This window comes from Engraulis encrasicolus, chromosome 11 (genome assembly GCF_034702125.1).
Source record: "Engraulis encrasicolus isolate BLACKSEA-1 chromosome 11, IST_EnEncr_1.0, whole genome shotgun sequence".
Lineage (NCBI taxonomy): Eukaryota > Metazoa > Chordata > Actinopteri > Clupeiformes > Engraulidae > Engraulis > Engraulis encrasicolus.
In genome coordinates this window covers 40,447,143-40,468,982 of record NC_085867.1, presented here as the reverse complement: position 1 = coordinate 40,468,982, position 21,840 = coordinate 40,447,143, and the positions used below count along the sequence as shown (strand labels likewise).

The window sequence follows — 21,840 nt, the reverse complement described above, 5'->3', positions numbered from 1 at the left end:
ATCTACTAGACTAATGCTTGAGCTGGCCTTGCCCCAGGTCAGACTCCTGCCATGATGTTTAGTTTAGTTTAGTTTGTGTGTGTGTGTACTTGTTATTTACTCTTTATATATTTAAAAAAACTAACCCCTCTTTGCAACTGCACTTGTTGTTCTGCATATCTCCTGTGCTATTTGTATTTGCTTGTGATGTTGGCTTGATTATGTCCTCTTTTGAAAGTCGCTTTGGCAATAAAGCGTCTGCCAAATGTAATGTAATGTAATGTTATGTGATTTAGCTGTTGCTGCTAAGTGCTACCACACCACTAGCACTTCGTAAACAACATTTAACATGCCAATACAAGGGATTCTGGTCCTTGCATTTGGTGCATCTCAGGTCAACTTACTGGGCTGTTTTTTGTGAGGGCTTCACATGTTATCTTCTGTACTGTATGTTCAAGTTGTGTCAGTCTGTGTATGCTTAAGTTATGTCTATATGGCTCTCTGGGTGTGCTTGAGTTATGTATACATGAGTGTTTGTATAGAATATGTTCATACATGTAGCATGTAGATATGGCCAAGCAAGTAGATCAATGCATGTAGATATGACTGGGTGACAAGAGAGCAGAATGCATGTGTATGTGAGAGAGAGAGAGAGAGCGAGCCGTGTGTGTGTGGCAAAGAGTAGAGCGTCTGAGAGAGCGCAGTGTGTGTGTGTGTGTGTGTGTGTGTGTGTGTGTGTGTGTGTGTGTGTGTGTGTGTGTGTGTGTGTGTGTGTGTGTGTGTGTGTGTCAGTATGTGTGTGTGTGTCAGTATGTGCATGCACGCGTCAGTCTGTGTGCAGATCTGAGTCGCTGCAGTGTGTCGCAGTATGAGAGGCACGTAGAGAGAGAGGGAGAGGGGCAGAGAGAGACAGAGACAGATTATACTTGGCGAAGGGCTCTCACCAGATCTTGCCGCACAATATGTGCTTGCATGCCACAAAATGAGGGACTCCAGCCACAGTAATATACAAATGTAAAAATGTATAGTGTAAAAATGTAATAATAATACATACACACAGCCACACAACCTTGCACCCCCACCTACCTATCCATATGCATGCACACACACACGCACACATACACACTCACACACGCACATGCACACACGCACACACACGTACATGCACACACACAAACACACACACAAACACGCAAACAGATCTTCTGTAAATGTTCACACTTTTGTTTTGTTATTTGTATGCTTTGGCAACATTGTATCATTACAGTCATGCTAATAAAGCACAATTTGAATTTGAATTTGAATTTGAATTTGAGAGAGAGAGAGAGAGAGAGAGAGAGAGAGAGAGAGAGGAGAAAGAGAGAGAGAGAGATAAAAATAAAGATAAAGATAAAGAGAAAGAGAAAGAGAGAGAGAGAGAGAGAGAGAGAGAGAGAGAGAGAGAGAGAGAGAGAGAGAGATAAAGAGAAAGAGAGAGAGAGAGAGGAGAAAGAGAGAGAGAAAGAGAGACCGACCGTTGACAGTCCATATGCTGATCTGTTTGCTCTGGAAGGCAGCCAGCAGCGTCCCCCCTGGACTCCAGAACACGGGGGAGAGCAGGTGGGCTCCCAGGGACGACTCACTGCCATGCGTGTCCTCACTAGGTAAACACACACACACACACACACACACACACACACACACACACACACACACACACACACACACACACACACACACACACACACACACACACACACACACACACACACGTAAACACGTGCTCACGCACGCGCACAGACCCAACACGCACGTACACACACACACACACACACACACACACACACACACACACACACACACACACACACACACACACACACACACACACACACACACACACACACACACACACAGAAATGCACACACACACACACACAGAAATGCACACACACAAAAACACACAGAGATATAAACATACCCAAACAAATAACACAGCTTTCCTTAGAAGTCAACTTGAATGGCCTAAATATGGTTTCTTATGGACATTACTGGCTCAACTATGTTGTAATGACTTAACCCCACCATGTAAAAAAATAAAAAATAAAAAAATAAAAACATTGGTAAGTCAATATTTGTCTTACCCAAGTGTGCAGGTGTGTGTGCACTGCAGCTCTGCAGAGTTCTGTGTGATGTCCCAAACACGGACCGTCCCGTCCTGACCGCTGGTGGCCAGAAGGCTTTGGGCATTGCTCCAGCTACAGCTCGTCACCTAACAAAAAAAAAGGACAGATTAAAACAAATACCATAAAAGAAGGCAACATGGCTCTCTGGTCAATGCTAGATGCACATGATGTACAGTATGTTTGGTGCCACCTGCACCTGATGTGTGTTTATAGTTGGCCAGGTAAAAATGACTTGGTAGAACTCATAAACCGGCAATTGTTATGGCATTCATCAACATCAGCAAGACCCCTTCTACCTAGCGAGGACATGGAAGATAGTCAACCAGCGAGCCTCGCCGTTGTTTTGATAGTGATTGTTTTGCGTTCTTGACCATGCACAACCAGTCAGCACACACATTCCCATGTCATGCCTGTGCCCAATAACTGCTGCTGACGTGGGGAACGAGAGCTGATTTGTTTGTTTAGACCAGACGAGCTGCATCGCATGAGGCGCGATTGCTGAGATTGCTCCGCTTGGAATTGAATTTAGCCCTGAAAAGAGTAATCACATTTGCTCTGCCAAACAAGATCTAATGGAAATCAAGTCCTCATTCCCAGGGAGAAAATGGCAACTGGGACCCTTCGGTCTGTTGCAACCGAGCAGCTGAAGGCAGTGTTGATGAGACATTTAAAAAGTATTCAAGCGTGCAGTGATTGTAACAGGTGTCACTTGCATAGCTGTTTGTTTTCCATTCACATTTTCCTCCTGTATTCTGAAGGCATTTGTCTGTCACTAGTAGGGCTGTGATTGCCAAATTGTGAGTTTTCAATGGTGACAGTGACAGCTGTTACATGAATTTTCAGGCTGTAAATATGATGAATTCTTGATTAATCAGGAAAAAACTATAAAACTCCTTCAGACTTCCCATTTCACAGTGACTTTATTCACAATGTTTCAGTCTTAGATCTTCACCAGGTACCAATTTAGGTTTGAAAACAAAAAAATGTGAATTAAGTGACTGGGAAGTGGGCAGTGTGCAGGACTTCTTATAAAAAAAAAAACAATGGGTCCAACACACCTGCCAGGTAATGTGTGAAAATAATCAGGATGCCATGTGTGCACTTGTGCTACTTACTCTGTTCTGGTGTCCCTCCAGCTTGCGCAGGGGGCACTTGCGCAGGTCCCCGGCCATGTCGCTGTAGGTCTGTGGCCGGATGGGGTTGTCCCTCTCCGAGGCCGCCAGGGCCTGCACCAGCTGCTGGGCGGCCCACTGCCGGTGCTTGCTGGTCAGCCGGGCGGACAGGGCGCAGGCCGCCAGGGCGTTGGCCAGCTCCAGGGGACCCACGCGCACCCCCACCTGGGCCGGGGACACGGCAGTGGCAGGGCTCAGTACATCTGCAGTGGGGGAAGGAGGAGGAAAGAGCTTAGCTAATGAAGACCAGCAAGAGGGAGATCAGAGAAATGCATACTTACTAGAAGCCATATCCTATGGTCAAAAGGTCTCTGAGTAAAAGACATGTTGAAATATACCTAGGGAGCTGTAGTTTGTGGAATTTGTACTTGTACCTGTGGCATATGTTTACATTGAATATTATGTTGCATGAACAGAGTTTAAACAAAGTCTTAAGTGTAAGTCTTAAACTGTGTGTGCATACTTGAGTGCGTTTGACTATGAAGAGTGTAAGGTGTGTAAGCTTCGGGGTTAAATTCACCACACATATTGTAGCAAAAGAGAAAAAAAACAGGTCAACCCCATGATGTGTATGTGTGAGTGTACTGTGTAGATATGGGCATGCACTTCTGAGTGTCTTCTTATATCACTGATATGGTGGAGATACCTTTGGCGTCGGAGTCGCTGCGCTCGGCTGTGTATCGGTAGCGGATGCCCTTCTCGGTGAGCAGGGACACCAGGCTCTGGGTGACCAGGAAGGTGGGCGGGGTCAGCTCCCTCGGCTCCCGCGGGCCCCCCTTCAGGGACAGCGTCAGCCGGGCACGCTGCTGGGGGTCACTGATGGCACTGATGTTCATGCCAGTGGCGGCAGCCATCAGATCCTGGGAGAGAGGAAGGCATGGAGAGAGAGAGAGAGAGAGAGAGAGAGAGAGAGAGAGAGAGAGAGAGAGAGAGAGAGAGAAAGAAAGAGAGGGAGGGAGGGATGGATGAATGGAGAGAGGCAGGAAGTGAAAAAGATGGAGGGTGAGTGAAAATTGTCAGATACATGACAGATAGAGAGCGAGGAGAGACAGGAAGGGAAAAGATAGAGAGAAAGAGGTTAGAGCGTGAGGAGAAAAGAAGACAGAGGACACGAAAAATAGAAGAGAAAGCGAGTGAAACAGCAAATGGCTTAAATAATTTAATCAAATAGTCACGTTGCACATGAAACATGCCCTACACACACCAGGCCTCCATAGGGCTCCTGCACAAGTAAGGTAGAAAGAAATGCATGAGCAGGATTCACCAGGATAGATAAATCCATCTCTATGATATGTAGGGATTAGAGTAAAGGCCACAGTACAACACAGCAGACCATATAGAACAGACAGATGAAGATAAGAGGGAAAGGGCATTTTTCTTTCTTACAGTAAGATACACGTGTGCATACGCGTATTGGGAGCAGATGCGCCAGACACACCATCCCGTGTGTGTGTGTGTGCACTGTATACCTGTGTGAAGATGTCCACCAGTTCCCTATATGCCACTGCATTGTGTGAGTAAGTGTGTGTGTGTGTGTGTGTGTGTGTGTGTGTGTGTGTGTGTGTGTGTGTGTGTGTGTGTGTGTGTGTGTGTGTGTGTGTGTGTGTGTGTGTGTGTGTGTGTTTCTCTGTTTGTGTGTCCGATGCACGGTATACTTGTGTGCAGATGTTCACCAGTTCCCTGTGGGACACCCGATTATGTGTGTGTGTGTGTGTGTGTGTGTGTGTGTGTGTGTGTGTGTGTGTGTGTGTGTGTGTGTGTGTGTGTGTGTGTACAGATGCCCACTAACTCCCTGTAGGCCACGTCTCTGTGGGACACCAGGCTGTGTGTGTGTGTTCTATATGTACCTGTGTACAGATGTCCACTAGTTCTCTGTATATCACAGCATTGTGGGACACCAGGCTCTGTGTGTGTGTGTGTGTGTGTGTGTGTGTGTGTGTGTGTGTGTGTGTGTGTGTGTGTGTGTGTGTGTGTGTGTGTGTGTGTGTGTGTGTGTGTGTGTGTGTGTGTGTTTACTGTATACCTGTGTACAGATGTCCACTAGCTCCCTGTATGCCACAGCACTGTGGGACACCAGGCTGCCGATGGCCGAGCTGAGGAAGGAGAGGAAGGCGGAGCCGGAGCGGTCCGCTACGGAGCCCCTCCCCATGCCCTGAGGCTCCGCCCCCATGTGGACGCGGCCGGCTGCAGCCAGACACATCAGTCGCACCAGGATACGGATGTCAGCCAGACCCAACGCCTCCAGACCACAGCACTGACTACTGCAGGAGATCAGGAGAGAGAGCAGGAGAGCAAGAGAGAGAGAGTGAGAGAGAGAGCGAGGGAGGGAGGGAGAGAGAGAGAGGGAGAGAGAGCATACATTAGGAAAAAGTTAAGCAAAATATCTCCAATCTACTGTCCTATAGTATAATAGTATAATAAACTTAGTATGGTTGTGTACCTGGCATAGCTCTGGGAGAGGGTTCTCGGTGGATCTGCCTCTGTGTCTGTGTGTATGTATGTGTAGTCTAGATCAGTGGTTCTCAACTGTAATAGTTTTGTGACCCACAATTTCCCGTGGTTAATATACGTCGTGACCCAAAGTGCGTGTCGCACCGTCAGATTCTTCCAATAATAATAATACAAATAAAAAATTACCATGCATTTCATAACATGCATTATTATTTGCATTGTATGCTGATATACAATGTGTCTTATGAAGTAGTGGAGAGGAAAAGGCCTATTAACCATGTTTCACTCTGTCTTCGACATCATGGTCATTTTCAGTGTATTGCATCACAGCTCCGCGACCCACAAAGGAACCCTCCGCGACCCACTTTTGGGTCCCGACCCACCAGTTGAGAATCACTGGTCTAGATGGTAATAATAATAGTCCCTTAAAGGGACACTGTGAAGGAAATGGTCAAAAAAGGTACTGCAACTATTACTACTCATTGAAACTGGGCTGCCTATTGCCAAATTTGATCTTTACATGAAAGTTTACTAAGTAATAAACAAATATTTTCTAGTGTGGTCCAAGTACAGTCATTTTTGCAGCTAAAAATGGCTATTTTTGGAAATTCAGAATGGCGGACCATGGAGAAGATCCCCCTTTTCATGTCTGGAAAGTGCATTTTTTCCAGTCATAGTGAATACTTAGAATTTGATGGTGGTGGTAAGTATTCATGAAAAAGGTAACATTAGTGAATGGGCAGCATGAATTCTGGAAATAAACAACAAAAAATCTCACACAGTGTCCCTTTAACACACACTGTTCCACCACTGGAACTTTGAAACAGTCACTGAAAAAACTATCATAGTACTACAGTACATCACTAATGCACAGGGCCTATAAATAATAATACATTACGACTTGGTCAATGCTGTTCTGGTAACAGCTCATTTCTGTATGTCTGTAGGCCTATGCCTATGTGTGGACTACATGGATGTCTTCTCGTCCTAATGGCCCGTGTACATCAGGCGCTACCTACACGACCCAGGTAGCTGGGGTGGTTGAAGAAGTTTCGCCATGAATTCATTTTATTCGCTCTGGACTGGACTCGCACTGACATGTTTGATTCAGCTAATCACATGACGGCTCTGTCTTGACAGCCTGGGACATTCCTCGATATAAACGTTCGAATTGGTTTTCGCCGAACCGAGTCATAACGAATTCGCTTAAGATTGAGTGTAATCGTCAAAATTCGCCCTGGTCGCTCAAGAAGCTTCGCTCCTGGCGAATTCGCTCTGGTAGCTTTATTCGCCTTCCCTCCATAGAGAAATAATGACTTCCGCCGCACAGGTCGCTTAGTTCGCCTTTGATGTACATGATGTATATAAGGTGTGCGTACCTGGCGGTGCTCTGGGAGAGGGTCCTCATGACCATGCTGTATGCCAGCAGGATCTGTGCGGTGGAGGTGACCCTGCGGAGGGCCTGCAGTCTCTCCTGGGCGTCCCGCAGCGAGGCCGCCTGCTCACCCAGGCTCAGGGGCGCCGACGAGCCCTTCTGCTCTCCACCCGAACCACCTGCCACAACACACACGCACGCACGCACGCACACGCACACACACGTGTTAGCAAACAGGGCAGACAGAGACAGACAGAGAGACAGGCAGCGACTCTGCTGCTTATCAATACTATTGAACCTAAGTTGATTTATAGTCAGCACAGTGTCTCCTCAACTTCTACTCGATATGTTGACTGGACTTCTCTTGTATTGCGTGATCCTTTTGAAATGACAAGAATCGTGACGGCTCACCCTGTGTACCTCGTTATAGCAGGGGAGCGTCTCTCTAACAGTGAGTTTATACAATGTACCTAGGTAGAGCAGGGCAGTGTCTCTCAAACATTAGAGAAATGTGATATTTTAATGTTATGCAGTGTAGCACTATAATGTAAAGTAATATACATCTGTAGAGCAGGGCGGTGTTGTAAGTCAAAGAGTTCTGTAGTAATGTATTATAATGGAATGTAATAATGCAATGCACCTCTGTGGAGCAGGACGGTGTAGGTCTGAGAGTTATGTAGTAATGTATATTATAATGTAATGTAATGCAACACACCTCTGTAGAGCAGGGCGGTGTCTCCGTTGAGGTTGCTGCTGGTTAAGGCCCCCAGTGGGTCGGCCTCGGTGAAGGGGATGGGGTCCGGCACCAGCTTCTTCTCGCTCAGGCCCAGCGGACGCAGCAGCTGCCCAAAGTCCTCCTGGCCCGTCAGCCGGTCCGGGTCCGAACCCTCCTGGTTACCCAGCTCCCACTCGTCTGGACCCATGAATACGAAGTAAGCAAACAAAGCAGTAAGGCCAAGGAAAATGGTACACACAGTGTTGTTGCGCCACACACAATTTCACAAAACTCTTGAACTTGAAACAAACTAAGGGTTTAACAAACAAAATTCCAGTGCGAGAAGACACATTGCTTATATGTACTCTAATGGGGAAATGGATTTGGGAAAACAAACTACAGTACTTACCATCTGATGTACTGTCCAATCTGCCAATCAAATCCGATGCCAGCCCTTTCCTAAATTGGTGGGGAAAAAGGGGAACAAGTCAAACTAAATATGATCTCTAACACCAGTCTTAGGTTATTCTTAAGTACTGTCCATAGGTTGGTCACATCAACAGGTTCCTTTAACATCAGACTGTTGTTCAGCCTTGTGTAGGTTGTTTTTGCCATGTGGTAAATATATGCACAAGTTTATGGCCATTTAGAAGGTCAGATGGTTCCATATCTGAAGGTTTTGTTCCATCTATATATCCATCCATCCATCAATCAATCCATCCATCCATCCATCCACCATATCCCTCCATCCATCATCCATCCACCATATCCCTTCATCCATCCTTCCAACATATCCCTTCACCCATCCTTCCATCCATCCATCCATCCATCCCACACATCCCCCCGTCCCACCTGTCCTGTTTGGAGTTGAGGTCTCCCAGGTTGGCGGCCAGGTACTTCTCCCTGCAGGTACTGCAGAGCAGGTAGTAGGGGCTGCCGGAGCCGCACTCGCCGCCGAACCAGCCGTCCACGTAGGCCCCGTTGCTGCGGTAGCCGCAGCGCCCGGCGCTCTGGCCGCAGCCCGGGTGGTGGCGCTTCATGTGGTTGTTGAACTGCAGCGTCAGCGTGCTGCACAGCTCGCACTCCACCATCTCGTGAGGCTCCGGGTGCTCCTCGCCGCCCTGCAGCACACACACACACTGAGACGCTTTCCCCTTCGTGCTCACGGGACAACATGACCTCCTAATCTAATCTGGAGCCCCTCTACACACACCGCTCCGCCATTGGCATGCTGTAATACAGTCACTGAAAAAACTGCACTACCATAGTACAATGCACAGGACCTTTAGTAATACATTACAACTTGGTCATTGCTATTCTGGTAACAATTAATTTATATCAGGAGCCGTGTCTGAAGGGGTTAATTTAACTGAAGATACATTCAACAAAAAACAACAAAAATCTGTGAATATTTCCACTACAGTCTATCTTAGGGAGCTAGAATAGTCTAAAAAAAAAAAAAACAGTCAGAAAACACAAAATTAAAATTACTGAGGGCTGTCAGTGGGACCAAATTGATATCATTATGGTTTAAATTTAAATTGCCACTGTTTTTGGCTGACGTGGGTTCGTCTAGAAGAAGATCACTTTACTGTATAAAGGAAGTAGATGCTTGTGAAAGGCATATCATCATCACATGCTAGAGACACCATAGATGTTGTACCTCCACCATCCACAGGGTGTCTCTCTCGGAGCTGATGAACTCCGGGCTGAGCAGCTCCTCGTAAGGTTCCTCCTGGTAGGAGTCGTCCATGTAGCCCAGCTCCGTCTCCTCCTCGGCGGCAAATGGGTGTGTCTCTGCCCGCTCCGGCCACTCGGCCACGCCCACGTCCTGCCTGTACAGCGCCGGCAGAGGGTTGGGCGACGGAGAATCTGACGGGCGGAGAGGAGAGTGGGATGCGTTAGGGCAAACAGCTCAGTTTTTTTTTACTTGTTTTGTGTCAATTTGAAAAAAACTCCTGCACACTGACCATTTCGCTGTTTTCCTTTAATAGACAACGTTCCGGTCCTAGACATTCATCGGGTAAAAAAAAATTTTCTTCAAATTTTAAAGAAAAACAGTGAAATGGTCAGTGTGCGGGTATTTTCAAATTGTCTGCAGAGTGACCCATGAGCCATCTCCAATGCACCTGCCAGCTGAAGCATGCGAAAAAAATCAAAGTTTTTGACTTTGTTTTCCCCCCCGACTGTATTTTGTCAAAACAGACAATGGGCCTTTTTTTCTTCCTGACAGCAGTAGTTGTTTATACATGTGTTGCTTCAAAATGGAACTTGCTTGACATCATTGCAAAAAAGATGAACAAAGTTTCTATGCCTCCAATGGATTTTTGGTGTTAAGTAGGACAACACTGAGCCCTCATTAAACAGTTCATTATAACAAAATGACTTGGAGGTCTTTCCAAAAAAGAATGAATTAAGTGAAAACAGAACACGACAGCACATGGATTTAAGTCGTCTGCACTCTTAACAGCAACTGAATTCCTTACAGCTAGCTACTAAGTTAGAAAATGACTTCTAGCTGCCTCATTGTAGGTGGGATTTCTGGAGTATATAACACCATGAATCTAACAGCCTTTATAGTAGGTTCCACCACTCCCACCGCTCTGTTACAGTGAACACTACTGACTACCTGCTCTCCTGAACGAGGTTCTCTGGCCCAGGCTGGACCTCTGCCGGCGGGCAGGCGGGGGACGGTTGCGGGTCAGATGCACATCCAGGAAGTTCTCCCTCTCCACCAGGTCTAGGCCAGCCAACAGACTGCACCCATGCATGGACACACACATAAACACACACACACACACACACATGAAATGTTTAACATGGATGCATGTTTAAGTTAACAGTATTTGGAAAACAATTAATTCTTTTTTTTGACTTGCAACCCATATAAAACATAGGACCCATAGGATTTGAGAGGCTGCTGAATCTCTGTGTTTGTGTAAGCAAGAGGCTGTATGTAGCAAACCCCATCTAAGTAACTGCATGCCCCCCTCACCTTTCGCTGGGCTCCCTGGTCTCCTGCAGGTTGAGTGGGGCGGGTGATTCGGGGCACTGCACGGTCTCCGGGCCCTCTGGGGAGGGGGTGTCCACCGCGCCCGCTGCAGAGGAGCCCTCTCCTGGTTGCGGCTCGTCAGCCAGAGGGTGCTCCAGCATCCAGCTAGCCAGCACCTCGATGGTGCGCGAGTCTACCTCTCCCGTCACACCTGCGGGATCCAGATCGGGGTTTAAAGAGCTTCACATGCATGCAACACATACACAGACGCACTCGCACACTATGAAGTCATTCCAAAAGATGTTCATAATCATCACAGTGTAAGTGCCTCACTGGAAAAAAACTTGTTTCCCTAAGGAAACTCAGGAGTTTCAGTTTCTCGTAACTTATGACTATGACAATTACTTGTACAGATGCCACATAGAATTTAAAGCTTTTTAATCAAAGTTAATTCATAGCCAACAAATTCCATACGAGTCAGCTGAGGAATACAGTTTAGTCTTAATGGACAGTATTTTGCATAACATTAAGTTGTATCGACTTCTTTAAATGAGTGATGACTTCAAGCAATGCAGCTGCTCCAGACTTTGAAAATGCATTTGTATGGACTCTGTCTACACATTTCCACAGCTAATGACTGTATGGTTAAATCTGTGTCGGCCTGTTGGAAATCAAAACAGAACTGGAATTTATTGGTTCAAGCCTGATTTGACAGGGCTACTGTATGTGCCCCACTTTCAGCCATTACACTTTTTTGTTTTAAGTACAAAATGCACCTTGCTGCATGCTGCTGGTGTGTGAGGGCTTTTATCATTGATTACATCATGAAGTTAAAAATGTGTTGCTCTACGAATAGCAAATATGTCACCATCTCTCATTGAACTCCATTGATTTTCATTGTGTTGCTTTCCATGATTACAATGACCCTAAACATACACCAAAGGCCAAAGTTGATTTTCTGGAGAGGTGAGAGTGATTCAGTGATTAAGTATGACACCCAATCTGCGTATTTGAAGTGTTTTGAACTGACTTATCTGCTCATTTTCACATTATGTTCGATAGGCGACAAAACTTTTGTCTTGTGAAAATCTGCCCTGTCTGTGTTCAATAAAGGGTCAATCTTTCGTTGGTGCATGAAATTTATTTTTGTACATTCATTTTCATTCGAGAGGGTTGTAGCTTTCATATGAGTGACTTCTGAAGCCAAGTGATTAATTGAAAGTCAGGTTATTAGCGGTTATTCCAAACAGGTAGGCGACAACTCTTTTGGAGGCGAGTGTATAAAAAATGAATAAATATAATGAATACTGACTTAGGGTTTTTCATATTGCTGACTGCAATGTCTCAATGCTTTCTTCAGTAATAATAAAGGCCTCTGTATAATTGCTCTCTTTCATTTCCAATCTTTAATAAACTCTCGGGAAACACTGTTTTTCTTTTCTTTTTTCATTTGCCTTCCTACACTGAATGCTGTCCATAGAGGAAGTTTATGGAAGAAAACTGAAATGAGTCTTAATTAGGGACTAACAGCTAGGGACGCAGTGTGTGGGCCGCTACTCTTTCCTTGATTGATACGCTCTTGTGCTAAACCTCAGTGACATGGGATGTGCATACTGTACATTCTCTCTTTTAAAGACCTTGTTCAGGGAGGGACTCCCATAACTGAAGGTCATGAAGCTGTGGATGGGTCATCTGGCCAGACAGTAAAGGGACATATAGTATGTGGTATGCATGACAAGATTAGCACGATGAACAGGAGATGACCATAAAGAGCGAGCTCTCTCCTCAACAGACCAACACTTGAAAAGGACATCAGCCCAGATGTAATGTCCACTGGGTTTTGAGGAAGAGACGGACAGCGCTGGGGTGAATTGAAATGAGAAAGGAGGGTTGATGGAGGGGTGGAAGGGTGGAGATGGTGAAGGTAGAACACAATGTAACAGAAAGCTGTGATGGATGCTCAGGCAGAACGAGAGAGGAGAGGCAGGGGAGAGGAGATAAGGAGGTGGGGTTGTGGGTACTCCGATAGTGTGATGCATGCTTGCGTGCTGCCACCGTGTCCCACCCACACCCGATACAGTCTCCAACTCATCACATCAGTCACACTGGATGGATGACACATGACCATGAGTGTCATGATGGCTGATTTGTCAACCCAAGGATGCTAACTCCGCCGTTTGGTCGGATGACATGACTATCTATACTGCTTCAGTAAAAAAATGGATACAATTTTTCTTCATTTTCCTCAATTCACTTCCTAGAATGACAGTCGTACAAAGCGATGCATGCATTTTTGCTGAAGAAGGATAGGGAAGAACACAACAGGAAGCTGGACACTACCAGAGAGCTTGGGCGAGTTCAGTGGTCACAGAAAAACATTTAATTCAACAGAAAAAAGACACTGCACTAAACACTGTTGCATGACATGATACAAAGCTTCTGAGTATGGCAGCTGAGAAGTTGATCCCTACAGTAATACCATCTCAACAGAAGAACAAATATGGGAACAAATATGCAGCAACTTTTATGCCCCTCAACCAAACCTAACCATCAGGACCAGGAACTCAAAAGCCTGTTGCTTATCACAAGTGCAACTATTAAACAAACTTCAATCTGTTAAATGGAACAAAGTATAATGCCACTGAACTCGCCCATAGTCAGTTTAGCTGATTGTACTGCTTTTGATGGCAAGAGGGTAACACTGTGTCCCAACTGCACACAATGCAATCAAGTGTTCGTTATAAAAGTAGATTGAATACGTTTGATTGAAAGGTCTTAATTGAATGCAAAGCTGTTTAAAAACATGTTTATTATTTAGTGAAATTGTTGATTAGAGATTGAGTATTTGTGGTATGACAGTGAGGTAAGATGAAAATTTGAATTGATGTGTGTTAGTCATGGTAGGTAGGTTCCGAAGGTGTTGACACTAGGGCTGGGCGATATGGAAAAAAACCTATATCACGATATGGATTACTTTATATCACGATAACGATATATATCACGATATAGCACAATTACATGCGTTTTCAGTTATTCTCTTTATTTGCTCTTTGCTTTTTCATGTCGTAAAAACAACCTTTCTTTAAAATGGATCTTTTTATTCTTATTTTTACAGTTACATGGACTTATAGTGTGTATTGTGACAACATGAAATGTAATTAAATGATATTCAATTGTGTAAAATTGATAAAATTACTATCACGATATATATGATATAGGAGAAAGGTCACGATATACACTTTTATATCACGATAACGATATATATCGTCATATTGCCCAGCCCTAGTTGACACTACAGATGGTCATGTCACATGCAGATGGGACACAGTGGTGTGGGGAAAATGCTACAATAATCTGGACACTATAAGCAGAGCCTGACAGAAGAGTGGAATTTGGCTAGATAACACTATGGGTGCGTTCCAATATGCGACCTTGCTTCCTCCACTTGTGCTTGTGGCCTTGCCCCGCCTCCTGGCCCCTCCTCCGTGGAGAAAACGATAAAGTTTCCCAGCTGTCAGCCTAGCCACAACAACTTTTGAGGGACTGTTTTTCATTCACCATCCCAATTGCAAATGAGAAAAAGGCTCTAAAATTGAGCAAGATATTGAAATATAATGCTGTTGTCAGTGATGTCATCATGACATATTACTTCCTGGTACGAGGAGAGAAGCAAGTGGAGGAGGCAAGTGGAGGAGGCAAGGTCGCATATTGCAACGCACTCACTATGTGGGAGCAGCGGGTCAGAGGAGCAATGCTACAGGCTATCTAGGGAGCTGGATAGAAAAGCTGTGATTGGCTGAATGCATTCTAAGAAGCAGGACAGAAAAGCTGTGACTGGCTGAAGAGCTTGACAGATAAGAGCTGCCATTGGCTGGATGCTATCTGGGGGAGGTAGGACAAAAAAAAGCTGTGATTGGCTGAAGGTTTATCAGAAGAGCTGCCATTGGCTAGACACTATCTAGGGGAGGTGGACAGAAAAGCTGTGATTGGCTGGATCGGAGTACCTGCCGCCTCCATGGCCCGGTAGATATGCCTCATGGAGAAGCCCATTTCTAGCAAGCGAACGGGGACAAACATTTGAGGCCGCTCTGGAGTGGGCAAGGGAGAACAGACAGATAAAATTGTTACCAGAACAGAACAGAAAAAAAGACAACACGTTTTCAACAACAAATTAAAACAAACAGCAAAAAGAAACCGATTTCTGCAACACAGAACAACAACTGTTCCCAAACAACTGCTCACTAATGTTGACTACAACCCTAACATTACCTTGGTAAGATTGTATACCGCTATAAAATGCCATTGATGTTACTACTGTATTGTATGTCAAAAAACACTTAATGTCAAACTTACTTATATAATTCTGTCACAATTCTAAATTTACTGTAAAAACTGCAGGAGAATTTGAATGCTGATCATCAACCACAGTGCATACTAGCAAAGGTGAGGAAAAAAGGTGAATTAAACAAGACAAACAGAGAGGGGTTTGGCACTGGTTGTGAATTTCATGGTGCCATACAAAGAGGTGTGAGGAGGAGCGGGCACTAACTGCAACATCATGCAACTAATACAAAGCAGTTAGACCTCCAGAGAAAACCCCAAACACAAGCCAGAAATGACATTGCAATAACATAAAAAAAAAACCATTCCCATCAGGACAAGGCATGAAGAACGTTGTGAGATTCATTCAGCATAGCACACTACAAATTGGCAGCCTTCTTTCCCATCATGCTGAAGCCAGCCACATCCTTTACAGGCCAGACCCTTCTCCTGAAACCTCTTTCTCCTTCCTGTTCACGCCGACAGAGAATTATACCGGTGCCCAAGTGGCTGATGCGTTCATGCTGAGAATCTAAATGTTCGGGAACCAGACAGTTGGTTCAAAAAAATAGATATATACATACATTTCCACCCCCTTCTGTAAACAGTGATTACAACATGGACATCAGCAGGTTTATCAGGGTAGCACACGATCACATGTGGAAAAGAACAGAACCTGGTATGAACACTGGTGGTTCCTACGTCACCAATTTGGTTCCAAACGTAACCGGTGCCATAACGGGCACTAGCACTGTTCTCGCCGGCCTGAAAACAGTATGCGACTATTTCACCTTCTTCGTCTCTCTCTTTTCACTCCCTCTCATTCCTCTCTCTCTCCCTCTCTCTCCCATCTTATTTGGTTGGTCTTACCCATGGGTGTGCGGGTCTGTCCGCAGGGCTCCAGGAAGCTGGTCTGCTGCTCGGTGAAGCCCTCGCAGGAGGCCGAGCTGGCCAGGCTGAGGCCCGGAGGCAGCGTGGGGTTGTGGACCAGACCTGCCAGCGTGGGGAAGCGAGCTAGCACCATCCGCCTGGAATAACACACAGCCACACCATACACACAGACCACACGCACACACACACACACACACACACACATACACATGCGCACACGCATACACACACACACAAACACACCGTGCTAGTCTTGTGCTCACCCGTGACAGTAAGTGTGGTAAGAGGAAGGAGAAAAAGAAGGGACAGTAGGCCAAGTAGAGAGCGAGAAGAGGAAGAAAGGGTAACCCCTGGGGAGTGTGGATCTGAGAAATGAATGAAAAAAACTTCCTGCTTTGATCTGACACAAAGAGAACCTTTATAAAACTTTTTAAATCCCCTTTAAACTGACAACCTAAACTTGAAGGCCTGACACTAAGCGGTCATCTCCCTGGGATTCCACCACGCATAATGCAACATCAACCACTTTTCCAGGAATGCACAGCAAGTGCATATTGATGCCAAGGAGAGACTGGAGTCTGTTGGTATGAATGGGTCAGATTGACACATTGGGAGGAAAATGTGTATTCTTCAGTGTGTGTATTTGCAGGTCTGCCTCTTTCCCTATTGCCAAAATCCAAATGCCAGCAGTTAGCCAGGCAGGTTGGTAATACAGCCCCAAGCTGTCAAGTTAGTTGAAGCACACACAGTCGCACACACATACACACACAAACGTACACACACACCTATCTGACTCACCTGGACTCGGACTCTCAGGGTCAGACTGAGTCTCGGCGGTTTCGCCTACAGACTCGGATCTGGAGCGAAAACATCCCGATGAGGCAGAGATGTGAATATGCGTGTCTGAATGGGTGTGACATGCATGCATGATCTGGATTTGGTTCTAGCTGCGTAGAAAGTTGCTTTTCGGGGTTTTTTTGCAGACAAAGGGTCTCAAACCCAGATACGTATAGCACATGTAATACTGACACATAACATACTGAGGAATACAAATGTGCAATGCTATGTAGTAAAGTACACTGCATGTAGTGTATGTTGTAGAATGTCCAGAGTTTGGCAACCTTAAACGCTACGATGTAGTTCTACACTATTCCAAATCACCATTCTACCTGTGGATCTTCCTTCAATTATAGGTGATTTTAATGATCTGCCTGTCTGAAAAAACTGCAAGCCAGGTAACCATTCTGAGTATGTCAGGGTTGCTTATTTGGTCAGGCCTGTTCAGAAACATATACGATATCAGAGAATACAGAGAGCAAAGTGAATGTAGCTGAAACTCACTGCAACAGGTTGATGGGGAGGAAAGGGTTAAAGTTCTCCAGGCCGTCGGCCTGAAGCGCCGTCAGGAGGGAGTTGGCCAGGTCGTTAGTGGAGGAGGATGCTGATTGGCCGAAGGCGGCCGTGCCGTCAGAGCCGTTGCTGTAGAGGGACACAGAGCTGGAGGACTTGGAAACCGGCTGAGATGCCGAATGAAGAGCCAGATCTAGATGGAGGAAGTAGAGTACAGAAATGTAATTACGTAATATAACCATAAAGAAATTAAGAATCCAAATTAGGCACTAACATGTTATGGACATTAACTGGAGCATCACCATTTTTAACTCTTAATTTTGTGCATTTTCTCCATTTTGAATACACACATTTATCTGTGATGCATGTAAAACACAAGAATATTGGATAAAGATTAGCAACTTCTGAACTTTCTCTTGGAGAAAAAATATACACGCATGACCAAATTCCTTCATTCTTCATGGTTTCTTATGCCTGATGTCTGAGGTCTACTGCCTTACCTACAAATATGCACAATATGTGTCAAATACATGTCCCTCCTGATTCAGGATTTACTCCTGAACACATCTCTGATTCTAACTGCTGCCTTACAAATGCCTGATGTGTTTAAAATACATTTTCTGATTTGGGATTGATTCTTGACTTACCTCTGTGGTCTTTGCTGCTGCCGTCCTGGTGTAGCCGGTTGAGCACGCCCTTGTAGATCATGACTTGTGCCCTCTCCAGATCGGCTAGCGCCACCGGGTGCTTGATGGGGCACGGCCGCACCGCCCACTTCACCATGCTCCGCACCACGAACTGCAGCACCGAGCGCAGCTCCAGCCCAGCTTCCTCACCACCACCAACAGAAGTGGAGCTGGGGCTCTGGGCGGCCTCTCCTCCCAATGACGAAGGACCAGGGGCTGTGGAGGAGGAAGAAGAGGCGGAGGTGGAGGTGGAGGAGGAGGAGGAAGAGGCGGCGGCGTCTGTGCGAGGCTGCACCAGGAGCAGGTCGGCTAGCCTGCCGCTGCCCAGGATGACGGCCAGAGACTTGAGGGCGCCCAACAGGAGGTAGGAGAGGCGCACGGCACGCAGCTCCAGAGCGAAGAGGTCGGGCCGGGGCACCAGGTGGGTTGGCGTTGGGGGCGGCAAGGGTACGGCGCCGCCACCGGCCTCTTGCTGTTGCTCCGTCCCTGGAGGTTTGGGGCTCTTCGGGGAGGTGATCTTCTGAGAGTCTGGAGACTCGTCCAGCCGTTTGCCCTCCTTGCCTTGCTCCTCCTCTCCTTCCTCCTCCTCCTCCTCCTCCACCACCCTCAGGAGCTCCTCTACCTCCCTGGTGGTGGTGCTGCCGGGGGTGACGGGGGTGAGCGCGGGAGCGTTGGGAGACTGGGCCTCCTCGTCCTGCATGACGCGAGCGATGTCCTCGTCCAGGCGCCGCTCCAGCTCGTGCCGCTGCAACGCAGCAGCGGCGGCGGCGGAGAGGCCGGCAGCAGCAGCAGCAGCACTGGGCTCCAGGTCTGCAGAGCGCCCTCTAGTGCCGCGGAGGATAGTAGAGCTGGCCCCGGCCCCGGCTGAGGGCCCCAGAGGCCCCTCCGGCTCCTCCAGCAGCCCGGTGAGGAGCAGCAGGTCCAGCAGCACGGCCGGACGCAGACCCCTCAGCAGCGAGACGTCCAGCTGGGGCACGTCGCACGGCTCCAGGGACGAGAGGGGCGTGTCGCTGGGTGACCAAGAATTCAGGGAGCTTTTGGTTAGTGCCGTCGCAGAGTGAAAGGCGCGCGAGAGAGAGAGAGAGAGAGAGAGGCGATATACATGGAGGTATGGAAGGCAAGAAAAGGGGCAGACAAGAGACGGGGGGAAAAGGAGGAAGAAGAAGAGGAGAGGGAGGAGGAGGAAGGGAGGAGGAAATATGAAGGAGGAAGGATTGAAACAAGAGGAGTTGAGGGGGAAACAAATGGAAGGGGAGGGGGGGAGGAAGACAAGACAAGAAGAGAAAAAATAAAAAAGGATGAATGAGAAAAGTGAAACAAATGAACGAGACAAGAAATTAACAAGAGTAAATAAAAAAGGGACGACAAGACATGCAGAAAAGGAAGTGAAGTCTCAGGGTCAAGAACAGGCTCTAAGCTTTCTTAGAGGACGCAGATTAGCAAGAAATGGAAAGTATCATATATTTAATACAAAAATGATGATGTTTGTTGTTAAGCTCACTCAGCTCACCTCTCAATGCAGTATCAATAGTAATTGCATTACAAAATGACTAGAACACATTGAACATTGAAATATTATAACGAAATAGAAATATTATAAAGATAGCTCAGTACTGTTTCTCTTCTGTCTTTAAAGGTAGAGTATTTGCTTTAGCAGTTTATTTCCAGAATTTATGCTGACCATTCAGAAATGTACATGTATGTCATGAATATTTATCACTTACATTTTTCATTCATTATGACTTTGAAATGTACAGTATAAATGTGTATATTCTCCATGTCCAGCATTTTTTAACTACCTGTAATAGAGATCTGTGACTGCAAAACTTTGTGTACTTTGGTCAGAGCAACACATTTGGTAAGACGAACAAATATTCACAAACAGATCACATTTTCGAATGGGCAGCATACACGCATTATATACAAAACAAAACCAAACCAAATTGTCTGTTTGCGTATGTGTGTTTAGTGGTGTGTGGGTACCTGACGGTGAGGTCGGCTTCTTCCCACTGCAGCTTGGCCAGGGGGCTGCCCTCCTTCAGCACCCCCAGCAGGGTGGCGCGGCGCCCGCTGGGCTTGTGCAGGCACACCCCTCCGGCCCGCAGCCCGCTGTCCACCCCGCCGATGAGGGCCAGCACGGGCCACACCTCCGTGCACAGGGCGCTCAGCTGGGCCTCCGAGAGACCGGCGGGGCCCGTGACCAGCTCCACCACGCGGCCAACAGTGGATGTGGATCCGGATCCAGAGCCGGAGCCGCTCTCTGGGCCACCACAGCGCTCTTGGTCTGGGCTTTCCTCTGGGCCTCCTCTGGGGCTCTGGCCTGTAACAGGGGACACAAAATCACATCACTCAGTCATGAGAAGTAGAGAGAGAGAGGTTCCATTGGCCCATTGTTTCCGGGTTCTATTATTGCAAGGGGGGGGGGGGGATCCCCCTTTAGGCAGAACTAGGCAGACCTAAGGACTGTTCTATTCAATGCTAGGAGTATTATGACACGCCCCTTTAGGCAGACCGGAACCTGGTCACGTTAGGTGCCCATAGCAACCCATTACATTGGCATACATATGGCATAGATACTTTATTTACCCTCCCCACAGCTCTTAATTTAACCTATGTGACTAAATAGCCTTTTAAATACATTCAATATGCGTGTGTGTGTGTGTGTGTGTGTGTGTGTATTTGTGTGTGATCTTTACTTACCCACTCTGTCTACTGCTGGTGTAGTGTAGTGTAGTGTTGTGTGCTGTGGTGTGATACGATCTTTACTTACTCACTCTATTTACAACTGCTTGTGTAGTACGTATAAAGTGTCGTGATGTGAGCTGCACTCACCCAGCCTGGCCCTGCCTACGCTACCTTTGATTCTGCACAAAGTAAAGCTACTTGAGGTCTAGCCACCAGCTATCCAACTATTGAGCTACAACCAGTAAGTAGTATATGGGCATTTTAAGTACACCAGCTGGACACGGTCTTTGGATCTCCCTTGGAGAAATGGGTTGACAACCCGAGTTGGCCAAACCAATTGTGTGCGGAGCTTTGAAGTCGCTATAGCCGGGGTAATGTGGTGTAGTACGATAATGTGTAGCATCAGCTCTACTCATATCCTTAGCAGGTCAATGAGCTCCAGGAAGGTCTGAATGTACTTGTATAGTACAGTGTAGAATCAAGTGATCCACAGTACTCACCGGCTCTGTGGCTGTGTTATACTGTGTAGTATGTGATCTACTCACCTACACTGTGGTTGTGTAGCGTAGTGTAGTGTAGTGTAGTGTAGTGTAGTGTAGTGTAGTGTAGTATGCTGTCCATTCACCAGCTCTGTGCCTGTATACTACAGTGTAGTGTGATCTATACACCTGCCCTGTGGCTGTGTACAACAGTGGCGTGTGCTGTCCACCCACCCACCGTGTGGCTGTGGCTGTGTGCTACAGTGTAGTGTGCTGTCCACCCACCCACCGTGTGGCTGTGGCTGTGTACAACAGTGTCGTGTGCTGTCCACCCACCCACCGTGTGGCTGTGGCTGTGTACAACAGTGTCGTGCGCTGTCCACCCACCCACCGTGTGGCTGTGGCTGTGTACTACAGTGTAGTGTGATCCACCCACCTGCCCTGTACCTGTGTTACACAGTGTAGCGTGATATCCACTCACCGTGCGCCTGTGTACAACAGTGCAGTGTGATCAACCCATCTGCCCTGAAGCTGTGTTATACAGTGTAGTACGCTGTCCACTCACCAGATCTGTGGCTGT

The 21,840-nt window shown here is 46.7% G+C and overlaps 1 protein-coding gene across 11 annotated transcripts in view; it reads right to left on the bottom strand.

The window, feature by feature from the left end:
• LOC134458339 (probable E3 ubiquitin-protein ligase HERC1) overlaps nt 1-21,840 on the bottom strand; it is a 110,620-nt gene that overhangs the window by 30,191 nt on the left and 58,589 nt on the right. For 6 of the 11 annotated variants that reach the window (XM_063210593.1, XM_063210601.1, XM_063210598.1 and 3 more), the window contains exons 38-54: nt 20,080-20,416; nt 18,058-19,130; nt 17,402-17,603; nt 16,040-16,197; nt 14,854-14,937; nt 10,853-11,060; nt 10,484-10,614; nt 9,521-9,729; nt 8,710-8,978; nt 8,267-8,316; nt 7,858-8,055; nt 7,147-7,321; nt 5,340-5,577; nt 3,963-4,176; nt 3,260-3,519; nt 2,103-2,230; nt 1,494-1,618 (exon numbers count right to left, since the gene is read on the bottom strand). In XM_063210593.1, coding sequence (XP_063066663.1) covers nt 1,494-1,618; nt 2,103-2,230; nt 3,260-3,519; nt 3,963-4,176; nt 5,340-5,577; nt 7,147-7,321; nt 7,858-8,055; nt 8,267-8,316; nt 8,710-8,978; nt 9,521-9,729; nt 10,484-10,614; nt 10,853-11,060; nt 14,854-14,937; nt 16,040-16,197; nt 17,402-17,603; nt 18,058-19,130; nt 20,080-20,416 — 4,059 coding nt within the window. Of the gene's footprint in view, nt 1-1,493; nt 1,619-2,102; nt 2,231-3,259; nt 3,520-3,962; nt 4,177-5,339; nt 5,578-7,146; nt 7,322-7,857; nt 8,056-8,266; nt 8,317-8,709; nt 8,979-9,520; nt 9,730-10,483; nt 10,615-10,852; nt 11,061-14,853; nt 14,938-16,039; nt 16,198-16,858; nt 16,918-17,401; nt 17,604-18,057; nt 19,131-20,079; nt 20,417-21,840 lie in introns of all 11 variants that reach the window. The other 5 variants (XM_063210597.1, XM_063210604.1, XM_063210603.1 and 2 more) reach the window with 4 other exon arrangements.